This window comes from Cannabis sativa, chromosome X (genome assembly GCF_029168945.1).
Source record: "Cannabis sativa cultivar Pink pepper isolate KNU-18-1 chromosome X, ASM2916894v1, whole genome shotgun sequence".
Taxonomy (NCBI): Eukaryota; Viridiplantae; Streptophyta; class Magnoliopsida; order Rosales; family Cannabaceae; genus Cannabis; species Cannabis sativa.
Window position 1 is genome coordinate 36183255 of NC_083610.1, and position 16993 is coordinate 36200247.

General features: G+C 35.4%; 1 protein-coding gene across 1 annotated transcript; it reads right to left on the bottom strand.

The window, feature by feature from the left end:
- Nucleotides 1-7230: 7230 nt before the first annotated feature.
- LOC115710658 (gibberellin 2-beta-dioxygenase 8) lies at nucleotides 7231-15962 on the bottom strand. The gene is made up of 3 exons (XM_030639016.2): nucleotides 15320-15962; nucleotides 12840-13173; nucleotides 7231-7683 (listed from the first exon to the last, which is right to left on the bottom strand). Exons 1-3 carry the CDS (start codon nucleotides 15832-15834, stop codon nucleotides 7429-7431), a joined length of 1104 nt encoding a protein of 367 aa, XP_030494876.1. The 5' UTR covers nucleotides 15835-15962; the 3' UTR covers nucleotides 7231-7428.
- Nucleotides 15963-16993: the final 1031 nt, after the last annotated feature.

Sequence of the window (16993 nt, forward strand, 5' to 3'; positions counted from 1 at the left end):
TCGCTGTGGCGGCAATCCCGGCAACTCCTCGGGAAACACATCAAGAAAATCTTTCACTACCCGGACTACCTCGAGCCCAAATGTTTCAGTGTCCGCCGGAGTCAAATACCACCGCTAGAAATCCTACACAACCATTGCATAGTAAATCCCTAGCCCTCGACAAAAATAATCGGGATCCGAGACCCCGAACCGATCCAACATAAACAAATGGATCTTCACCTTCCTTTGAAAAGTCACCATTTTACGCCTACAATCTATACTTGGCCGAATACTTGGATAGAAAATCCATTCCCGTATAATATCAAACTCGCTAATTTCAATTCTATAAGGTCAGTACTCAATTCCCTATCTTCGATCCTAATCGGCATAGACCTAATGCGCCTATTAGAGATAACCAATTCCCCGCTAGGCATTAGGGTTCCAAACCCTCTTTCTAAAATATCACAAGGCCTACCCAAAAGATCAATCACTCTTGTAGCCACATATGAACGTGTAGCTCCCGAGTCAAATAATACTGTAAATAACAAGTTGTTGACGGGAAGCTGACCTGTCACAACGTAAGGACCGGCTGCGGCATCGCCTTGGGTAATGGCAAACACACGAGCAGAACCGGTTTCACCTCGCCTTTCGGCTCCTCTTTCTTTGCACAGGGGCAATCTTTCTTGAAATGCCCCACCATGCCACACAGAAGCATGTCTTCCTACACACTCTCCCGGATGATGTTTCTTGCACCTTGGACACTCAAGATAAGAGTAACCCTGGCGTCCTCCTCTGCCTTGGTTCCCACGGAACCGCTTGCTTTGCCCCGAGCCACCAGAAGCTGGAACAACTTTTCTTTTCTGCTCAGTGGTGGAGTCACCACCATCCCTACCATAAACAGGAGTAGGAACAGTGGGGGTTCCACCAACACTCAGAGTCACCCGGGGCTCCTGAAGAAATTTCACCGCACCCTCGACTCTCAAAGCCTTTTCAACCATTTCCGCATAAGTGGTTGCCTCAGTAGTAGTAATAACCAGATCATGTCTAATTTTTGCACTCAAACCCGCGTATTTCTCTTTCTTACTGAAGTCGGTTGGGACAATTTCCGCTGCAAGCTTGGCCAAACGGTCAAACTTTGTCGTATACTCTGTAACCGACATTCCCTCAGATTGAACTAGTTCAGTGAACTCTTTCCGCTTTGCACTGCGGACTGCTTCATTGTAATACTTGGAGTTAAACAACTCCTTGAATTCTTCCCAGGTCATCAGCGTGACGTCTCGAGTGAGGGTTATTAACTCCCACCACACGAGAGCGTCTTCCTGAAACTGAAAAGTGGCACAAGTTACCCTGTCATTTCCAACCACTCCCATAAAATTGAGGATGCGTTCAATCACTGAAAGCCACTGCTCGGCCTTCATCACATCAGGGCCTCCCAGAAACAGTGGAGGTGCCTGTTTCCGGAATCTTTCACACAACGGCTCCATACGGTTACCAACAACAGGTTGTTCTGCTGGCACCGCAGGAACTGCAACAGCCTGAACCACTTGAGGAGGCACGGCAGGAGGACCCTGCTGCCTCAATCTTTGGATCTCTTCATCTTGCTGGCGGATTCTATCTTGCATCTCCGCAAATCTTTGCTCCCAATCAGGAGGAGCTTGAGGTGGATTTACTGGGCGACCACCCTGAGCTCTGCCATGGCCACGGCCGCGACCACGAGGATTTTGAGGATTCCTCTGACCGCCTTCAGTCTCAACCATGCCACCCTGACTTCTTGTATTTCGCGGGGCGTCCATTTAATAGGACTTAGCCTGCGAATCCATAAGCCAGGCAGGTTAGACAGCGATCAAAATTAACACCGCTCTTAATAACTTAAAGGCAACACACTTTCTTTTCTTTTTAAGGAAATATATTTAATTTAAATCTAATATGCTTCCTAACATGCTTTCACATCACACTTATTTAAAATACTAAACAAGTACGGGCTTACTGAACCGTGAACCGAGCTTTCTTTGATGAAGATTGTACATGTCATAGGAAGCTTCGGTAGACAAACCTGGCGGCTCTGATACCAAAATTGTAACGCCCTAATGCTAAGGCACGCTACAGTGCTTTTTCAATTATTGTGCAATCTTTGCTAATCAAAGAAATTTCTCGAAAAACGTGTCAAGTTAAAACTTTTGCTTTAGATATTAAACTTTGTAATATAATATAATATTTACAAACCCCGGGATCCCGATTTCAAACTTCGTAAAATTTACTTTTTAAACTTTACATTTCAAAATACATAATTCACAGGTCGCACAGCGACTTTCAAAATATAACACCCAGATGTCCCGAGACCGAACACTCCAGGTCGCGCTGCTTGACATGTACAATCTCACTCGAGCTCAGGTTCATTCCTGTTCAGCCTTCGCCTTTCCTTTACCTACACACGAAAGCAGAAACTGTGAGTCAACAGACTCAGTAAGAAATGCATATAACATATCATATAATATCCGACCTAATAGGCGCCCATACACCTATTTACAGAGCTTAACAGATGAGTATGAACGTTCTAACTAGGATACGACCATGTACCATATACCACATGCACTCAGTATACCTTCGTACTAGTGTAGGTAGGGTATGACCGCACCTTGAGTACTATCAAGTGTTGTACCACAAACACCTTGTACCTTCCCGTACAAGTGCTGGTAACACCATATCGTACTTCTAAACATCATACACCTTACCAATGCACTCCGTACCGCAACCGTACAAGTGTTGGTAGTGTATGAATCACAACAAATAAGCATGTATACATATTAACACATACATACATTCAGATAATCACATCATACATTATACACAGTTCTTACCTGTTTCCGAATTCAAGTGTGCTGGCCGACCTGAACGGAATTCTCGTGCTAGATGGATGCCCTAATCACATTTTGAAACCGGGTAAGTCACATGATTTAAACCCTAATCCCGGGAAACCCAAAACAAAAACCCTAGGTTCTGTTATACTCTTAATGGGTTATTCTAACTCTGGAAACGGGGAAACACCCAACCGAGGCATCGAAATGGCAAAAATTGAGAAAATGAAAGGCCCGGGGAACCCTGCCAAAACCGGCTAGCCGGTTTGCACCAGTATTCCCCAAACTTTTCATTTGTTGCTCAATCTTCCACCAATTGCCATGAAACCTTCCAGAGCTCCTATACAATGCATAAGCAACAAAATCCAGGCAGTATTTCGCAGAACAAACCATCCAAAATTAATTTGCCATTAATGAACAAAGCTTTGCATTTAAAACTTAAAATTGCATAAAATCATTAACACCAATCAAAACCAGCTGCTATGGGCTAAATTCAACTCAACCTAACCCTAGAATTCGAACCCTAAACATTTTAAAACCTAACAGCCACTTACTCCCAAAATCACAAGTTCAAACTAAGTAAAAAGCTCAAAAATACATAAGCAAGAGTTCTAGGGCTTACCTTAGATGAAACCACTTTGAATCCTAGCTTAAATTCAAAGAAATGGAAGGAAAAATTCTGGTTTGATCCTTGATTTGTCTCAGCCGAATAGAAAGAGAGAGAGAGTTCAAGAGGAAAAGTGTTCTTCTAATTTCTTTTCTTTTCTTTGATTTTCCAAAATGGAAAAAAAGATTGATTAATCCTTGGCTGAAAATAATGGCCACTTGTCACCTCCCTAGGCAGCCACTACACCAATCTTTTAAAAAGACTTAAATACCCTTAAAGATATAACTTAAGTATTTTTAAAGCTAGGGGTAAAATGGTCAATTTCCATAACCCCGCTCAATCCCGATGATTTATTTTCTCTAAATTATTTCCCACTATGAAATAGAGTTCTAAACTTACCCATGTGATCAATCTAGCCATCCATCGCATTTTCCGTTGTCGCCGAGCAAAAATTACAAAATTAACATATTTCACATATAAACTAAATAATACCCCTAGAGTTTAATAAAATCTCCGAAATTGAGAAATTATAACTGTAATATTTATTTCTAAATATTGGGGTCCACATTTAAAATTAATTCACAAATAATAATAAAATAATAAAATAATAAAAATTAGTGCTAATTGCCTTTACTAATCCACATTACTAGAGCGGTCATTACACATATATATACATATATAAACATATATATTTACATACACATTTATACACAAAAATACACATACATTCACATATACACACATACATATACATATATATTCTAACTATATATATATATATACAAAATTAAATCCAAATCTATATAAATAAAATTAAACCCAAATTTATGCACAAATAAAAGTTAGAGGTCACCTTGGAATTACGTCAAAGGCTCGGGCAAAGATGGCTGGAGGTGTAGTTGGTGGTAAGTCATTGGAATTATGTTAAGTTTCGTTTTAATTTTTTTTTTCAGAAAAAAAATTAGAGGGAGATAGAGAGATTGAGGAAAATGGGTGAGAGAGAGAGAGAGAGGGAGATCATGGTGGTGATGAAGGTGGTGAAAATGGTGGTGGTGGTGACTGATAATGGAGAAAAATGGAGAAGAAGAAGAGAAAGAGAAAAAAAATGGAGAAAGGGGTTCGGTGCTGGGTTTTATTCAGCAAAATTTTTACCCTAAATCAAATAGTGAAACGCATCGTTTCATTATTTGTAAAAAAAAATTCCAGCACACTTAAACTTGCCGGTAGAAGTTTTCACCTAATTTTCTGCGCATATTTTTACTGCGCGAGAATTAAACCGCCAAAATTTTCACTACTTTTACTGACACATTTATTCTTCGGCAAAAGTAAAATTAAACCCCCAATAATTAATTCACTTTTGTCGTTGCACTTAGTTTTATCAGTAAAAGTGGAATTGAACTGCCAAAAGTTTCTGCTTTTTGGTGGTTGATTTACCACCTTTTGCCGGCGAAACTAAGGTACTTCACCAGCAAAAGTATCTTATGCCGGCAAAATAAATTGTCGGCATAAGTATTACTTGATGGAATAAACTAGCCACCTTTTACCGACGAGGTTAATTAACTGCGCCAGTAAAAGTCTTTTTTCTTGTAGTGCGGTCTAAATGGAAATGCCCTATTTTCTGGTGCCTTTCTACTTATTGGTACCTTTGAGCCTCATGTAGCGGAGGTTATAATGACCCTATTTCATGGCGCCCTTTCTCTTTGCCTTCTGTTGGGGTTCAGGAATGTTACAACTTTCTCTGATTGTCTTTGTATGGTTTTTGTTGTCAATGGTCAAGATGTTCGCTATAATGAGTTTGGTATTGTGCTTAGTGATAATTCTAATGTTTGGAAATCTTTTCAAAGTATTTCTCTATCTCATTGTAATAGGTTTAAGAATATCATTGTTTCTCTTACAAAAAGGACATTTGGTTTTAGATAGTTCCTATGTTTGGTGGCCGGGACTTTCTTTGAATTTTGTTGTTTAATCTTCTATACAGGGGCGGACGTACATAGTTGTTTATAGTGGCCATGGCCCCCTTAGCATTTATGTAATTATGTATATGTAATTCTAAGTCTTAAACTTTAGTATATTGTAATTGGCCCCCCTAGTATATATGCAATTATGTATATGTAATTTTAAGTCTTAAATTTTAGTATATTGTAATTGAACTTTTTTAATAATTATTAAATGGTGACCCCTTAAAAAAAGTCAAAGTAAAATTTGAAGAAACTAAATTGTATATTTTGTCTATAGTAGCACTAACAAAATCATATACAATTATTACCTTCCTTTATAAAAAGAATAATAAGTGTCATTTTTCTTTTAAAGTATTTATTTATATTCTTTAATAATATTTATTTGATTGATTTGCTAGTTAGACTATTACCATTTCACAATATTTTTCAAAAAATTGATTTAAAAAAAAGTGAAAAACTTCTTGATTTTACTGTTTTAGCAACTATTTCTGATTATTTATGTCAGTAGTTAGTAAAAATTAAAAAAGTAAAAAAATTTAAATTTGTGTATAAAGTATAGTAACTCTTATTCTACACTTCCAGATTCTATAGTTACTACAGATCAATCTTTTTCCGCTATAAATATAGTGAAGACTACATTTCACAACAAAATAAAAAATATATTTTTAAGTGATTATTTGCTAGTGTATATAGAAAAAAAAAAATTAGCATAAATTCACTTATATATGATTTGCATGATATCTAAGAGAGATGTATTGTATTTCAATTTTAATTATAATATTAATAATATATTTTAAATTATTTTTCACTTAATTTATAATATAGTTTGGAACCCGTTGAATTTCGACTCTCGCTCTGCTCCTGCTTCTATACATCTTTTGTATTTGAGACCTTTTAAACTTTGTGCATGGAATATATCTGTTTTCTTTAATATTTATATATATATGTTCTAGTTTATAAATGTAAAAAAAAAATTAAGATTTCGGAGACCGGACAATAATATGAACTTTCAAAGAGTTTTTCCATGATTCATATGTATTTTTTTTTAAAAAAAATTATTGGAGAGAGAATTCTTTTGACCAAATGAATCTTCTTCAATCTTCTTCTTTAATCATCCATTTTATAAATCTTGTATATGTCACCATGAAGCACGACATATCATGAGATATATATAAAGTATTTTTTATTGGGCACTCATCGTTCATCGTGTTTAACATAATTTTTATAACTGGTTTACTAATATTTTTTAAAATTTATTTTCGTAATTTATATAAAACCCAATATACTTAATTATACAATTGAAATATGATAAAGAGAAGAGTACTAGATACTTGTATATCTTTTAACAATTCTTATATTTATATTTATATATATATAGATACTTCCTTTTCAATAATCACACAACACAACAGGTTCTTATAGTTTGGTTATATTGCATGCACATGGCCATATATGGCCTCCTCTATTAGACAGTAGCAGTAGTCAACAACACTGTATTATTAAATAAGTTGTGAATGTTTAAAATTTAATTATATGATATCTCTAGGACAGTCTTGGCCAGTAAAACGCTCGCTAAAATTAATATAATATATATCTAAGAATAGTCATTTGAAATTTGACTTAGTTAATTTGTTATAATAAATATGTATTGGGACTCTCTCATACTTCTCACGCGCAATGAGATTTTAAAGACTTGACTTTTTTTATTAAAAAAAAAAAAACAAATGGCATTCGATACGTTTTTAAAAGTTATTAATTAACACACACGTACACAACAACGTCTAATTACTCTTCTAACCTCAAACACCAAAAGTTATTAACAACACACACGTACACAACAACGTCTAATTAATATTATTTATATAATACTACAACGAGTACAAAATAAAACCCACATATAACTGAGAATTAAAGTAAAAGTCAAACCCATTCAAAAAAAACAAAAGCAAAATTCAAACAAAGTACTAGTAGTAGTAGCAGTATATAGGACCCAATAAAACGACATTATATATTATATAAAAGAAAACGTTTAACACGCCTCAGTAATAGCAGCAGCAGCAGTAGTAGTATGCTTGAAACGGTCTAAGCCAACTTTGAATCCAAGGGCCTTAACATCTTGCTGAACTTGCTTCTGAAATTCAGTATAAGTAAAAGGCTTATAGTTGATGCTTCGTATAACACTCCCTTCTTTTGGAAAAACGAAGTAACATATAGAAATTCTCTCTTTATATCTGTTCACTTTCACTCTATGCTTCACACTCTTGTACTCATCGTTACTAATCGCCTTTATATATACATATATCAACAAAGCAACAAACACAAAACCATCATCATTATCACGTACGACGTCGTTTAGTTTGAAAACAGAGTAAGAGAGAAGAGAGAAGAATGAATGAATACTCAGCACACCTAAAACTTGGGGCTGGCTGCTCTTTATATAGATTTAGGTGATTACAACAATTAGAATATACAGAGGTATAATGACCTCATTATTTACAACGGTACAAAGGAAACAAATATCCTAACAGAATGATTTGCAATCATTGAAAAGGGGGGACCAATATAACAAATCAATGACACCTGTCTAAACCAGTACACATAATGATAAGCAATGATAAATACTAATTAACACTCCTAATTCATTTCTTAACAGCCCCCCTCAAACTGAGTGGGGTCTCAACCACACCAAGTTTGTCACTTAAGAAATGAAACCGATGGCTGGTTAGACTCTTGGTTAGACAGTCCGCAACTTGATCATGAGAAGGAATGTATCTGATGTCAAGAGTCTTGTTGAGAACTTTGTCCCTCACAAAGTGAACATCAAGTTCTATGTGTTTAGTTCTTGCATGGTAGACAGGGTTTGCAGCCAGAGCACTTGCTCCCATATTATCGCACCATGTGATGGGAGTAGTGTGAAGTGGGAAGTTGATCTCCTTCAATAATGCTTGTATCCAGGAAATTTCAGCAGATACTTGGGCAAGAGCCCTATATTCTGACTCAGTACTTGAGCGAGAGACAACAGCTTGCTTTTTAGATGACCAAGAAACCAAGGTGTCTCCGAGATAAACACAATAACCCGCTACACTTCTTCGATCATCTGGGCAACATGCCCAATCAGCATCAGAAAAACCTGTAATGGTTAATCGTTCGGAGTACTTGATGTGAAGTCCATGATATATAGTCCCTTTCAAGTACCTTAGAACTCTTTTAGCTGCTGTCCAGTGTGTTGTCGTAGGAGCTTGTAGGAATTGACTCAATTTGTTTACAGCGAAAGCAAGATCCGGTCTTGTGTGAGTTAGATACTGTAGGCCTCCTATTATGCTTCTGTATTCCGTGGGATTGCTGAGAAGTTCCCCATCAGTTTTGGATAATGGTGTTCCCACGGTCATAGGTGTTGAGCAAGGTTTCAAATGAGTCATTCCTGTTCTAGCCAGCAGCTCACGGGTGTATTTACTCTGATTCAAATAAAGGCCAGTGTCATCTCGATGCACCTCAATTCCAAGGAAAAATTGCAGAGGTCCGAGATCTTTCAGAGCAAAAATGTCGTTAAGTTTGGTGGTAAACTGTCTCAATTTCTCCCGGTTGTTGCCAGTTACTATAATGTCATCCACGTAGATCAAAAGCATGATAATGGTGCTGGTGGTTTTGTAGAAAAATAAAGAGGAGTCTGCCTTGGAGTTCTTAAAACCCCAGCTGATGAGAGTGGCTTTTAACTTGTCATACCAGGCCCTAGGCGCCTGTTTTAAGCCATATAGAGACTTAGTGAGCTTGCAGACATACTCTGGATACTCCTTGTCTTCAAAACCAAGTGGTTGTTCCATGTAAACCGTCTCTTGAAGTTGTCCATTTAGGAATGCATTGTTTATGTCGAGCTGCCTTATTTCCCACGATTTTGCCACTGCAATTGAAAGAACAATCCGAACTGTGGAAGCCTTGATAACCGGGCTATAAGTTTCACTAAAATCAATCCCAGGCCTTTGATTAAAACCTTTCGCAACAAGGCGAGCCTTGTATCTTTGGTGTGTACCGTCAGCATTTCTTTTCTCCTTGTATACCCACTTATTTCCAATAATATTCATACCAGGTTTCCTAGGCACCAGAACCCACGTTTTACTTCTCTTTAAAGCTGAGTTTTCCTCATTCATGGCTGCTGTCCACCCAGGATGTTGTAAAGCTTCATCAACAGTAACCGGTTCAGCATTATTACAATTCCATGTAGCCTGACCCGTGTACACTTTCGGCTTGAAAATTCCAGCCTTAGCACGTGTAATCATAGGGTGTGTGGATACCACGGGCATTGGCTGAGTTGTGTTTCTCTCTGCATTCGAGAGAGATTCAAAGGCATGGCTGTTTGTTACTGAAGTGGGAGATGGAGATCCTGGTTGAATTATATCAGTGGTCAGATCATTATTTTGCTCATTAGGACTTAGTTGCTTGTGAGAAGATGATGCCTCTTCAAGGGAAAAGTCAGTAGGCTGATTGATGGTACCAGATTGAATAATATTTTGTGTTTCAGGTGATGGAGAGAATGCAGCAGACCATGAGGGAACATGAACATTGACAGTTTGCTCAGGTTGATGAGTGTTTAGGAAACCTGATCTAAAGGGGAAGTCATTTTCATTAAAAATGACATTCCTTGAGATATAAAGTCTTCCAGTTGTGCTAAGGCATTTATAGCCTTTGTGCGACTCACTATAACCCAAATTCACACACCTAACAGAGTGGAATTGAAACTTATGGGACTGGTATGGTCTGATACAAGGGTAACACGCAGCTCCAAACACTTTGAGGAATTTATAGTCTGGCTTTTTGGAGTACACAATCTCGAAAGGACACTTGTTCTCTAATACTGGTGTTGGGAGACGATTTATAAGGTACACGGCTGTTTGGAATGAGTCCCACCAGTATTTTAAAGGCATAAAGGCTTGGGCAAGTAAGGTTAGACCCATTTCAACAATATGTCTATGTTTTCGCTCCGCTCGACCATTTTGAGCGGATGTATGTGGGCAAGAATGTTGGAAGTTTATTCCATTTTCAATGACACAATTGGAGAATGACTGAAATTCTCCTCCCCAATCAGTCTTGAGAGCTTTGATCTTTCTCTCAAATTGATTCTCAACCAGATTTTTAAATTGCATAAATGCTGAAATGGCTTCACCTTTGTGTTTGAGAGGGTATATCCAAGTGAAGCGACTATGGTCATCTACAAAATGTATGTAGAATCTATAGTTGGTGTTTGAGAGGATTGGGGCAGGACCCCAAACATCGGTATGAATCAAGTCTAACATGTTTTTAGCACGCTCAGAATTAGTGGTAAAGGGCAAGGCATGTGACTTGCCAAATTGACAAGCCTCACAAAAGTTTGTATTGCCATTAGTAGTGGATTTTACATTGACAAGACTCAACACTTGACTCAAGACACGATTGGATGGGTGGCCTAATCTCCTATGCCACTTATCCTTGATTGAACTAAAACTTTGCTCAGCAACACGCTGGCTTTTCGACTTAGACACTAAACCAGTAAAAGGAAAACTAGAGTTGACAGATTTGGTGGATTGATCACAATGACCTTCTTTGGATTTTGGAAATTTGTATAGCCCATCTTTAACTTTCCCTTGAAGTAGCACCTTCTTTGTTTCCAAGTCCTTCACAAAACAATTTTGAGAGAAAAATTCAACAGAAACGTTATTATCAGATGTGAGCTTTGAAATGCTAACAAGGTTTTTAGTAATATTAGGAACATGCAAAACATCATTTAGCACAAGATCAGTAGACACCAGATTTCCACAACCAACATGAGCTATTTGGAGTCTATTACCATTACCAACAGTTAAAGATTCCTCACCATTGTACTCAGTCTTTTGTGTCATGTTGTTTGTCTCAGCCGTGACATGGTTGCTCGCCCCGCTATCCGCATACCAAGCCGTATCTTCAACCATTTCTGGTGTGGCAATGAAGGCAGCTGCTCCACCTTGACTTCCCTTATTTCCAGTGTTAGAGTTGTTTGGGTCTGTGCCCATGTATGCCTCATCGTACCGATTGTAGCAGTACGCAGCAGAGTGGCCATAGCGACCACAAACTTGGCATGTGGGTTTCGAATTACTTGTGTGTCTGCCACCACCACGGCCTCGAGAACGCCCAGAACCACTAGAGCTTCTGCCTCCTCTAGGCTGTCCAGAATTACCACCACGATTTCCACTTCCATAGTTATTAGGATTGTGACCTCTTCCACCTGAGAAACCACCAGGTCTTGTTGTAGCGACATTGGCATTAGGGAGAATGGGATTTGTTGGAGAGTTTTTGTTAGTACCAGACAAGGCACTCAGGCGTTCGACTTTACTGTCAAAACTCAAAAGGATGTCTTGTAATTCTTGCCAAGTTGTTGAGGATCTTGCCTCAACTTGAACCACTATGGGTAAGTACTCAATATCAAGGCCAGACAAGCTGTTGGAAACAAGCTGTTTTTCTGGGTAAGGATCACCCGCAAGGGCCAACACATCTGCCCACTGTCTCTTCAGACGAAGGTAGTCAGCCATGGACATAGACCCCTTCCTATATGTTTGAATTTTTGTGCGATACTCGTCCATCTTGACCCGAGAGTGTGCACCAAAGAGGGTCTCCAGTGCCTGCCACAGACTCGATGATGAATCGCACCCCATGACTTCCGTAGCGATGCTTTCCGTCATAGATCCATATAACCATCCAAGCAAGAGTTGATCATGAACTATCCATGCTTCAAACTCAGGATTCACGATAACAGTAGTTTCACCAGCAACTCCATCGACGGGAAGGGACTCAATCGGTTTAATCTTGGTTCCGTTGAGGTAGCCGTCTAAACGATGACCACGAACGATAGCCGAAACCATGGTCTTCCATAGTGTATAATTATTTCTATCCAGCTTTAGGGCAAATGGCTGGGTTAGGGTACTGGCCACATGAGGTCCAGGAATTACAGCAGGGGAGGCTGAGGACTGAGCAATAACGCTGGCTGCACTGCGGCCAGTTGAGTCTCCTTGTCCACCGTGAGTAGGAGTTTGTTCAGCCATGAAGCAAGATCACCACCGGTGTCGTTGCTCTGATACCAAGTTTGAAAACAGAGTAAGAGAGAAGAGAGAAGAATGAATGAATACTCAGCACACCTAAAACTTGGGGCTGGCTGCTCTTTATATAGATTTAGGTGATTACAACAATTAGAATATACAGAGGTATAATGACCTCATTATTTACAACGGTACAAAGGAAACAAATATCCTAACAGAATGATTTGCAATCATTGAAAAGGGGGGACCAATATAACAAATCAATGACACCTGTCTAAACCAGTACACATAATGATAAGCAATGATAAATACTAATTAACACTCCTAATTCATTTCTTAACACGTTTTATTAAAATTAGAATTAATATTAATTAATTAATTAATTAATTATAGTACGTACCTGCATCATGTCTCCAAGGTTGACTATTAGAGTGTTGGAGATAGGTTCGACCGTTAACCAATTGTCGTTTTTGAGGACTTGAAGTCCACCAACTTGGTCTTCACAACTCAGTATGGATAAGACTGAGCTGTCTGTGTGAGAGTCCATGCCCCATGCAGGGTGTTCCTTACTGAACTCGGAGCATATCGGGTACCGGTATGCCCGAATGAATCCGGTTAGTTCGGATAGGTCGGATTCGGATTCAGTTTTATCCAAATTCAGATTCTTTGCCATTCTTTCGAATATGGATCTTGCTAACCTTCCTAGGTGCTTTCCATATTCCTCTATCAAAACTCTTTCATGGAACAAAAAAGAATATATATTAATAATTGATGTGTCACGTGATTTCAATCTTTTTAAAAATAAATTGTAACAGTAAGTTCAATGTATATTAATATTAATAAAATGAGAGATTTCCGTTTTATTTTAATTATTACTATATATAAATATGTCCAAATTATTATTTTGACTGGTCTTAGTGCTTATTTCCAGAAATTGAAAAGAAAAAAGTTATTCATTATATATAAATTTGATTCTTTTGCTTTTAATACTTATCATAATGGTTCAATGTCACTCCAAATATTTTATTTAAAAAGAAACGAAAATATATATTGTTTGTTTCCATATAAAAAATAATGTAACTCCAAATTGTATTTCTGACAATAGAAATGGTTTCTCTCATTTATTACATTATTTTATTTGAATCCGCTTTCCCATACATTGGATAGACTTTGAATTGATGAGAACTATTACCGTCTATCAAAGTTTATTATATTTTTTAAATAAAAAAAAAAAGTTTATTATATTTTAATAATATACATACAAAAAATTATGAGTAAATACTATTTTAAAATTTGTATTTTTTTAAAACAGTATAAATTAACAAGCTGAACTTAATTTTTATTAATTTTTTTTAATATCTATATAGGCAAATTAAAATCAGTTTTTAATATAAATAAATACAAAAATATAACTAATTCATAACACAACAAAATTAATTATTATTATGCTTTACTTTAACAAAAAATTCATCACATGATATTATTTGTACTATGTTAAAAAGATAAAAAGTTAATAGGATTATTTCATAAATACACAAAAATAAAAAAAAATATATATATAAATACAGTTTCACAAAATTTTAAACATTTTTACGATTTTTTTAATTTTATTTACAGAAAATACAGTCTTTTTATGTTGTACGCTTGTTAATTTATTGTTGATTTTTTGTTATCTGTATGTTATTTTTTATTGTTGTTTTGATATTATTTTCATATTACTTTTATATAATTTTTTTGTTATTTTCGTATTGTTTCTATAAAAAATCGTAAAAATGTATAATTTTTTTTTTAAACATAAAAATATATTTTTTTTAAAATAATACTTTATATAATTATCCCAAAATTAATTAATCATTTAATAAAATATAAGACTCAAAATGTAATTTTTACAATACACCAAATATACAAATAATCTCAATACTACTTGAGAAAAAGATCATGTGGTGTACATCTTATTATTACAGAAAAAAAAAAAAATAAGTAAAAAAATTGTAACTAATTATAAATCATTATTCATATGTTATGAAAAAAAAATCTGTAATTAAAAGTAATGATCACAAAAATTAATTTATTTTGTTGTGACTAAATTTATTTTAAATCATAGTACTTATTGTATGTAAAATTAAATTAATAATAACTTAAATCTAAATACTATATTTTAGTTAAATAATATTTTATTGTGACCAAAAGTTTCATTTAATTGCAAAAAATTATAAAATCACATTTAATTACAAAAAATTATGTTATAATTAAAAAACAATTTTGGAACTTATATACAGTCTCTAAAATAGTTGTCAGCTAAGATTCCTCCCATGCAGGGAACCATAGCCGGTAACTTGGGTACACTGTCACCTGTTGCTCCCAAACAAGTCCCATTTTTAAGGCCCGAATTAAAGTCTCATCCTACGGATTCCAACACTAATAAAAAGAGGGACCCTATATGCAAAACAATCCAAACCACTACACCACCACGTGTGTTAATTTTGATATTGGTTTTCAGGATTAATCTTTTTAATATTAATATTAATATTCCCTTTTTTTTCCAAAAAAAAAAAAATATACATTGAATGAAATATTTGTGACATGATATAAATATTCTTATTTTACTACAAGACGTTTTTTTTTTCTTTTATTATATCCAGATATTATTATTTTATGAGATTACAATATTATACCCATTAATTATTAAACAAAAGTGAGATTCACATGCCGACAATTTTTATGTTCCTTCGGCATTGTCGCCAATAATAATTTATATAAGCTTCAGTAAAATAATTATAATAATTAACAATTAAAGACAGTTAAAAAAATAAAAAATTATTTAATTAGTACATAAATAATGGAGATAATTTGATAAGTATAAGGTTAGTTGATAATTACCTGAAAGAATTAAGGGTAGGGTGATGATCTTGAGGTGGAATTTTAGAGAGTTGGGAGAGAGGGATATTGATACCTTCAACCCAACTACTATTTTGATGAGAACCTTTCATGGATAAAGCTACCCCAGATGGGGATAGAACAGGAGTACCCCAGAAATAAGACAAAGGGGTAGTCATTATATCCTGTTTGGTTTCAAAAGGGAGAGAAAATATCTGTTTGGCTTGGTCATGAAGTTGGCTCAAAAGAGTAGGAGGAACCCCATGGTTGACCAAACGAAATAGACCCCAATCTCTACAAATCTCATCAACAACAAAACCACTATCATCATCATCAGTACCATAATAATTAATATCCTTGTCATAGTCAAGGACAGGTACTGAATTATACTCCCAGTCAACTACTTCTGAGTTGAGTTGCTCCGACTCGGCCGAGTCACCATCCTCTGTTTGTTGTTGGCGAAACGGTGGAGGGTATGAAGAAGAGTTACTAACCCTTATGTTATCTTCTTCAGCCATCGAATACAATGGATTAGTGTTTTTATTATTATTATTATTATTTATTTTGTGAACGAGAAAAGAAATAAAAACCAAAATAAAACAAGAACAAAGAACAAGTTCTCAATCGAAATTGAAGACACTGTTTTGTTTATAATGTGTGTGTACATATATAGGGAGTTGGGACCACGTATTTAGTGTAGAATTTTGACACGTGTAAAAAGGTCCCCTACTCACTGTTTTGGCTGGTATTTCCGAGATGACCCTACAAATCTTATTCTATTATCAATCTCATCAAATGAAATGAAAAAGTTAGAACATTTACGCTATGTTTGGTTGAATGGAAAGAAAAATAACGAAGGATAGAAAATAGAGGAAAAAAAATAAGCTTCTCTTAAGCTGTTTGGTAAGAAAGGAGGAAGGAAAAAAAAAGTACAATTACAATTTAATATAAATTATTTAGTAAAGATAAATAAGTAATTTTAATTCATTATAAAAAATCTTACTTTTAGTTGCAATAAAATTTGTGACTAAAAGTAAAAAAAATTGTGACTAATTACAAATTATTATTTCTATGTTGTGACTAAAAGGTCAGTGACAAAAAGTATAATTTGTTGGGACTAAATGTATTTTTAGTCACAATACTTGTTGTGACTAAAACTAAATTAGTGACAACTTGTATCTAAAGACCAGGGCCGGCCCAAGCATTTTGGGGACCTCGTGCAAAATTTTAAAATTGGGCTTTTTTTAGAAAAAAAAAAAACCGTGTACATTAAAACTACAATTTTATTACTAGTTTTTTTTTTTAAGATTTATTCATAAATTTTTAATTATAAATTTTTTATTTATGTGTATATAATAGAAAAAAAAAGAAAAAAATAAGCCTTTTCTTAAAATAAATAAATAAATAAATAAAAAATAAAAAATTAGGCCTTAAAAAGATGGGGGCCTTGTGCAATGGCCCAAGCTGCCCAATGCTTGGGCCGGCCCTGCTAAAGACTATATTTTAGTCACAAGTAACATTTTGTTGTGATTAAAAATCACATTTAGTCACAAAAAAATTATGTTGTGACTAAAAAGTTGTCACTAAAGGTAACAACTTTTTGTAGTGATTTTATAGCATCTCAAATGGTAGTTTTTTTTTTTTTTTTTTAAAGATGCCATATATTTCCATATCATC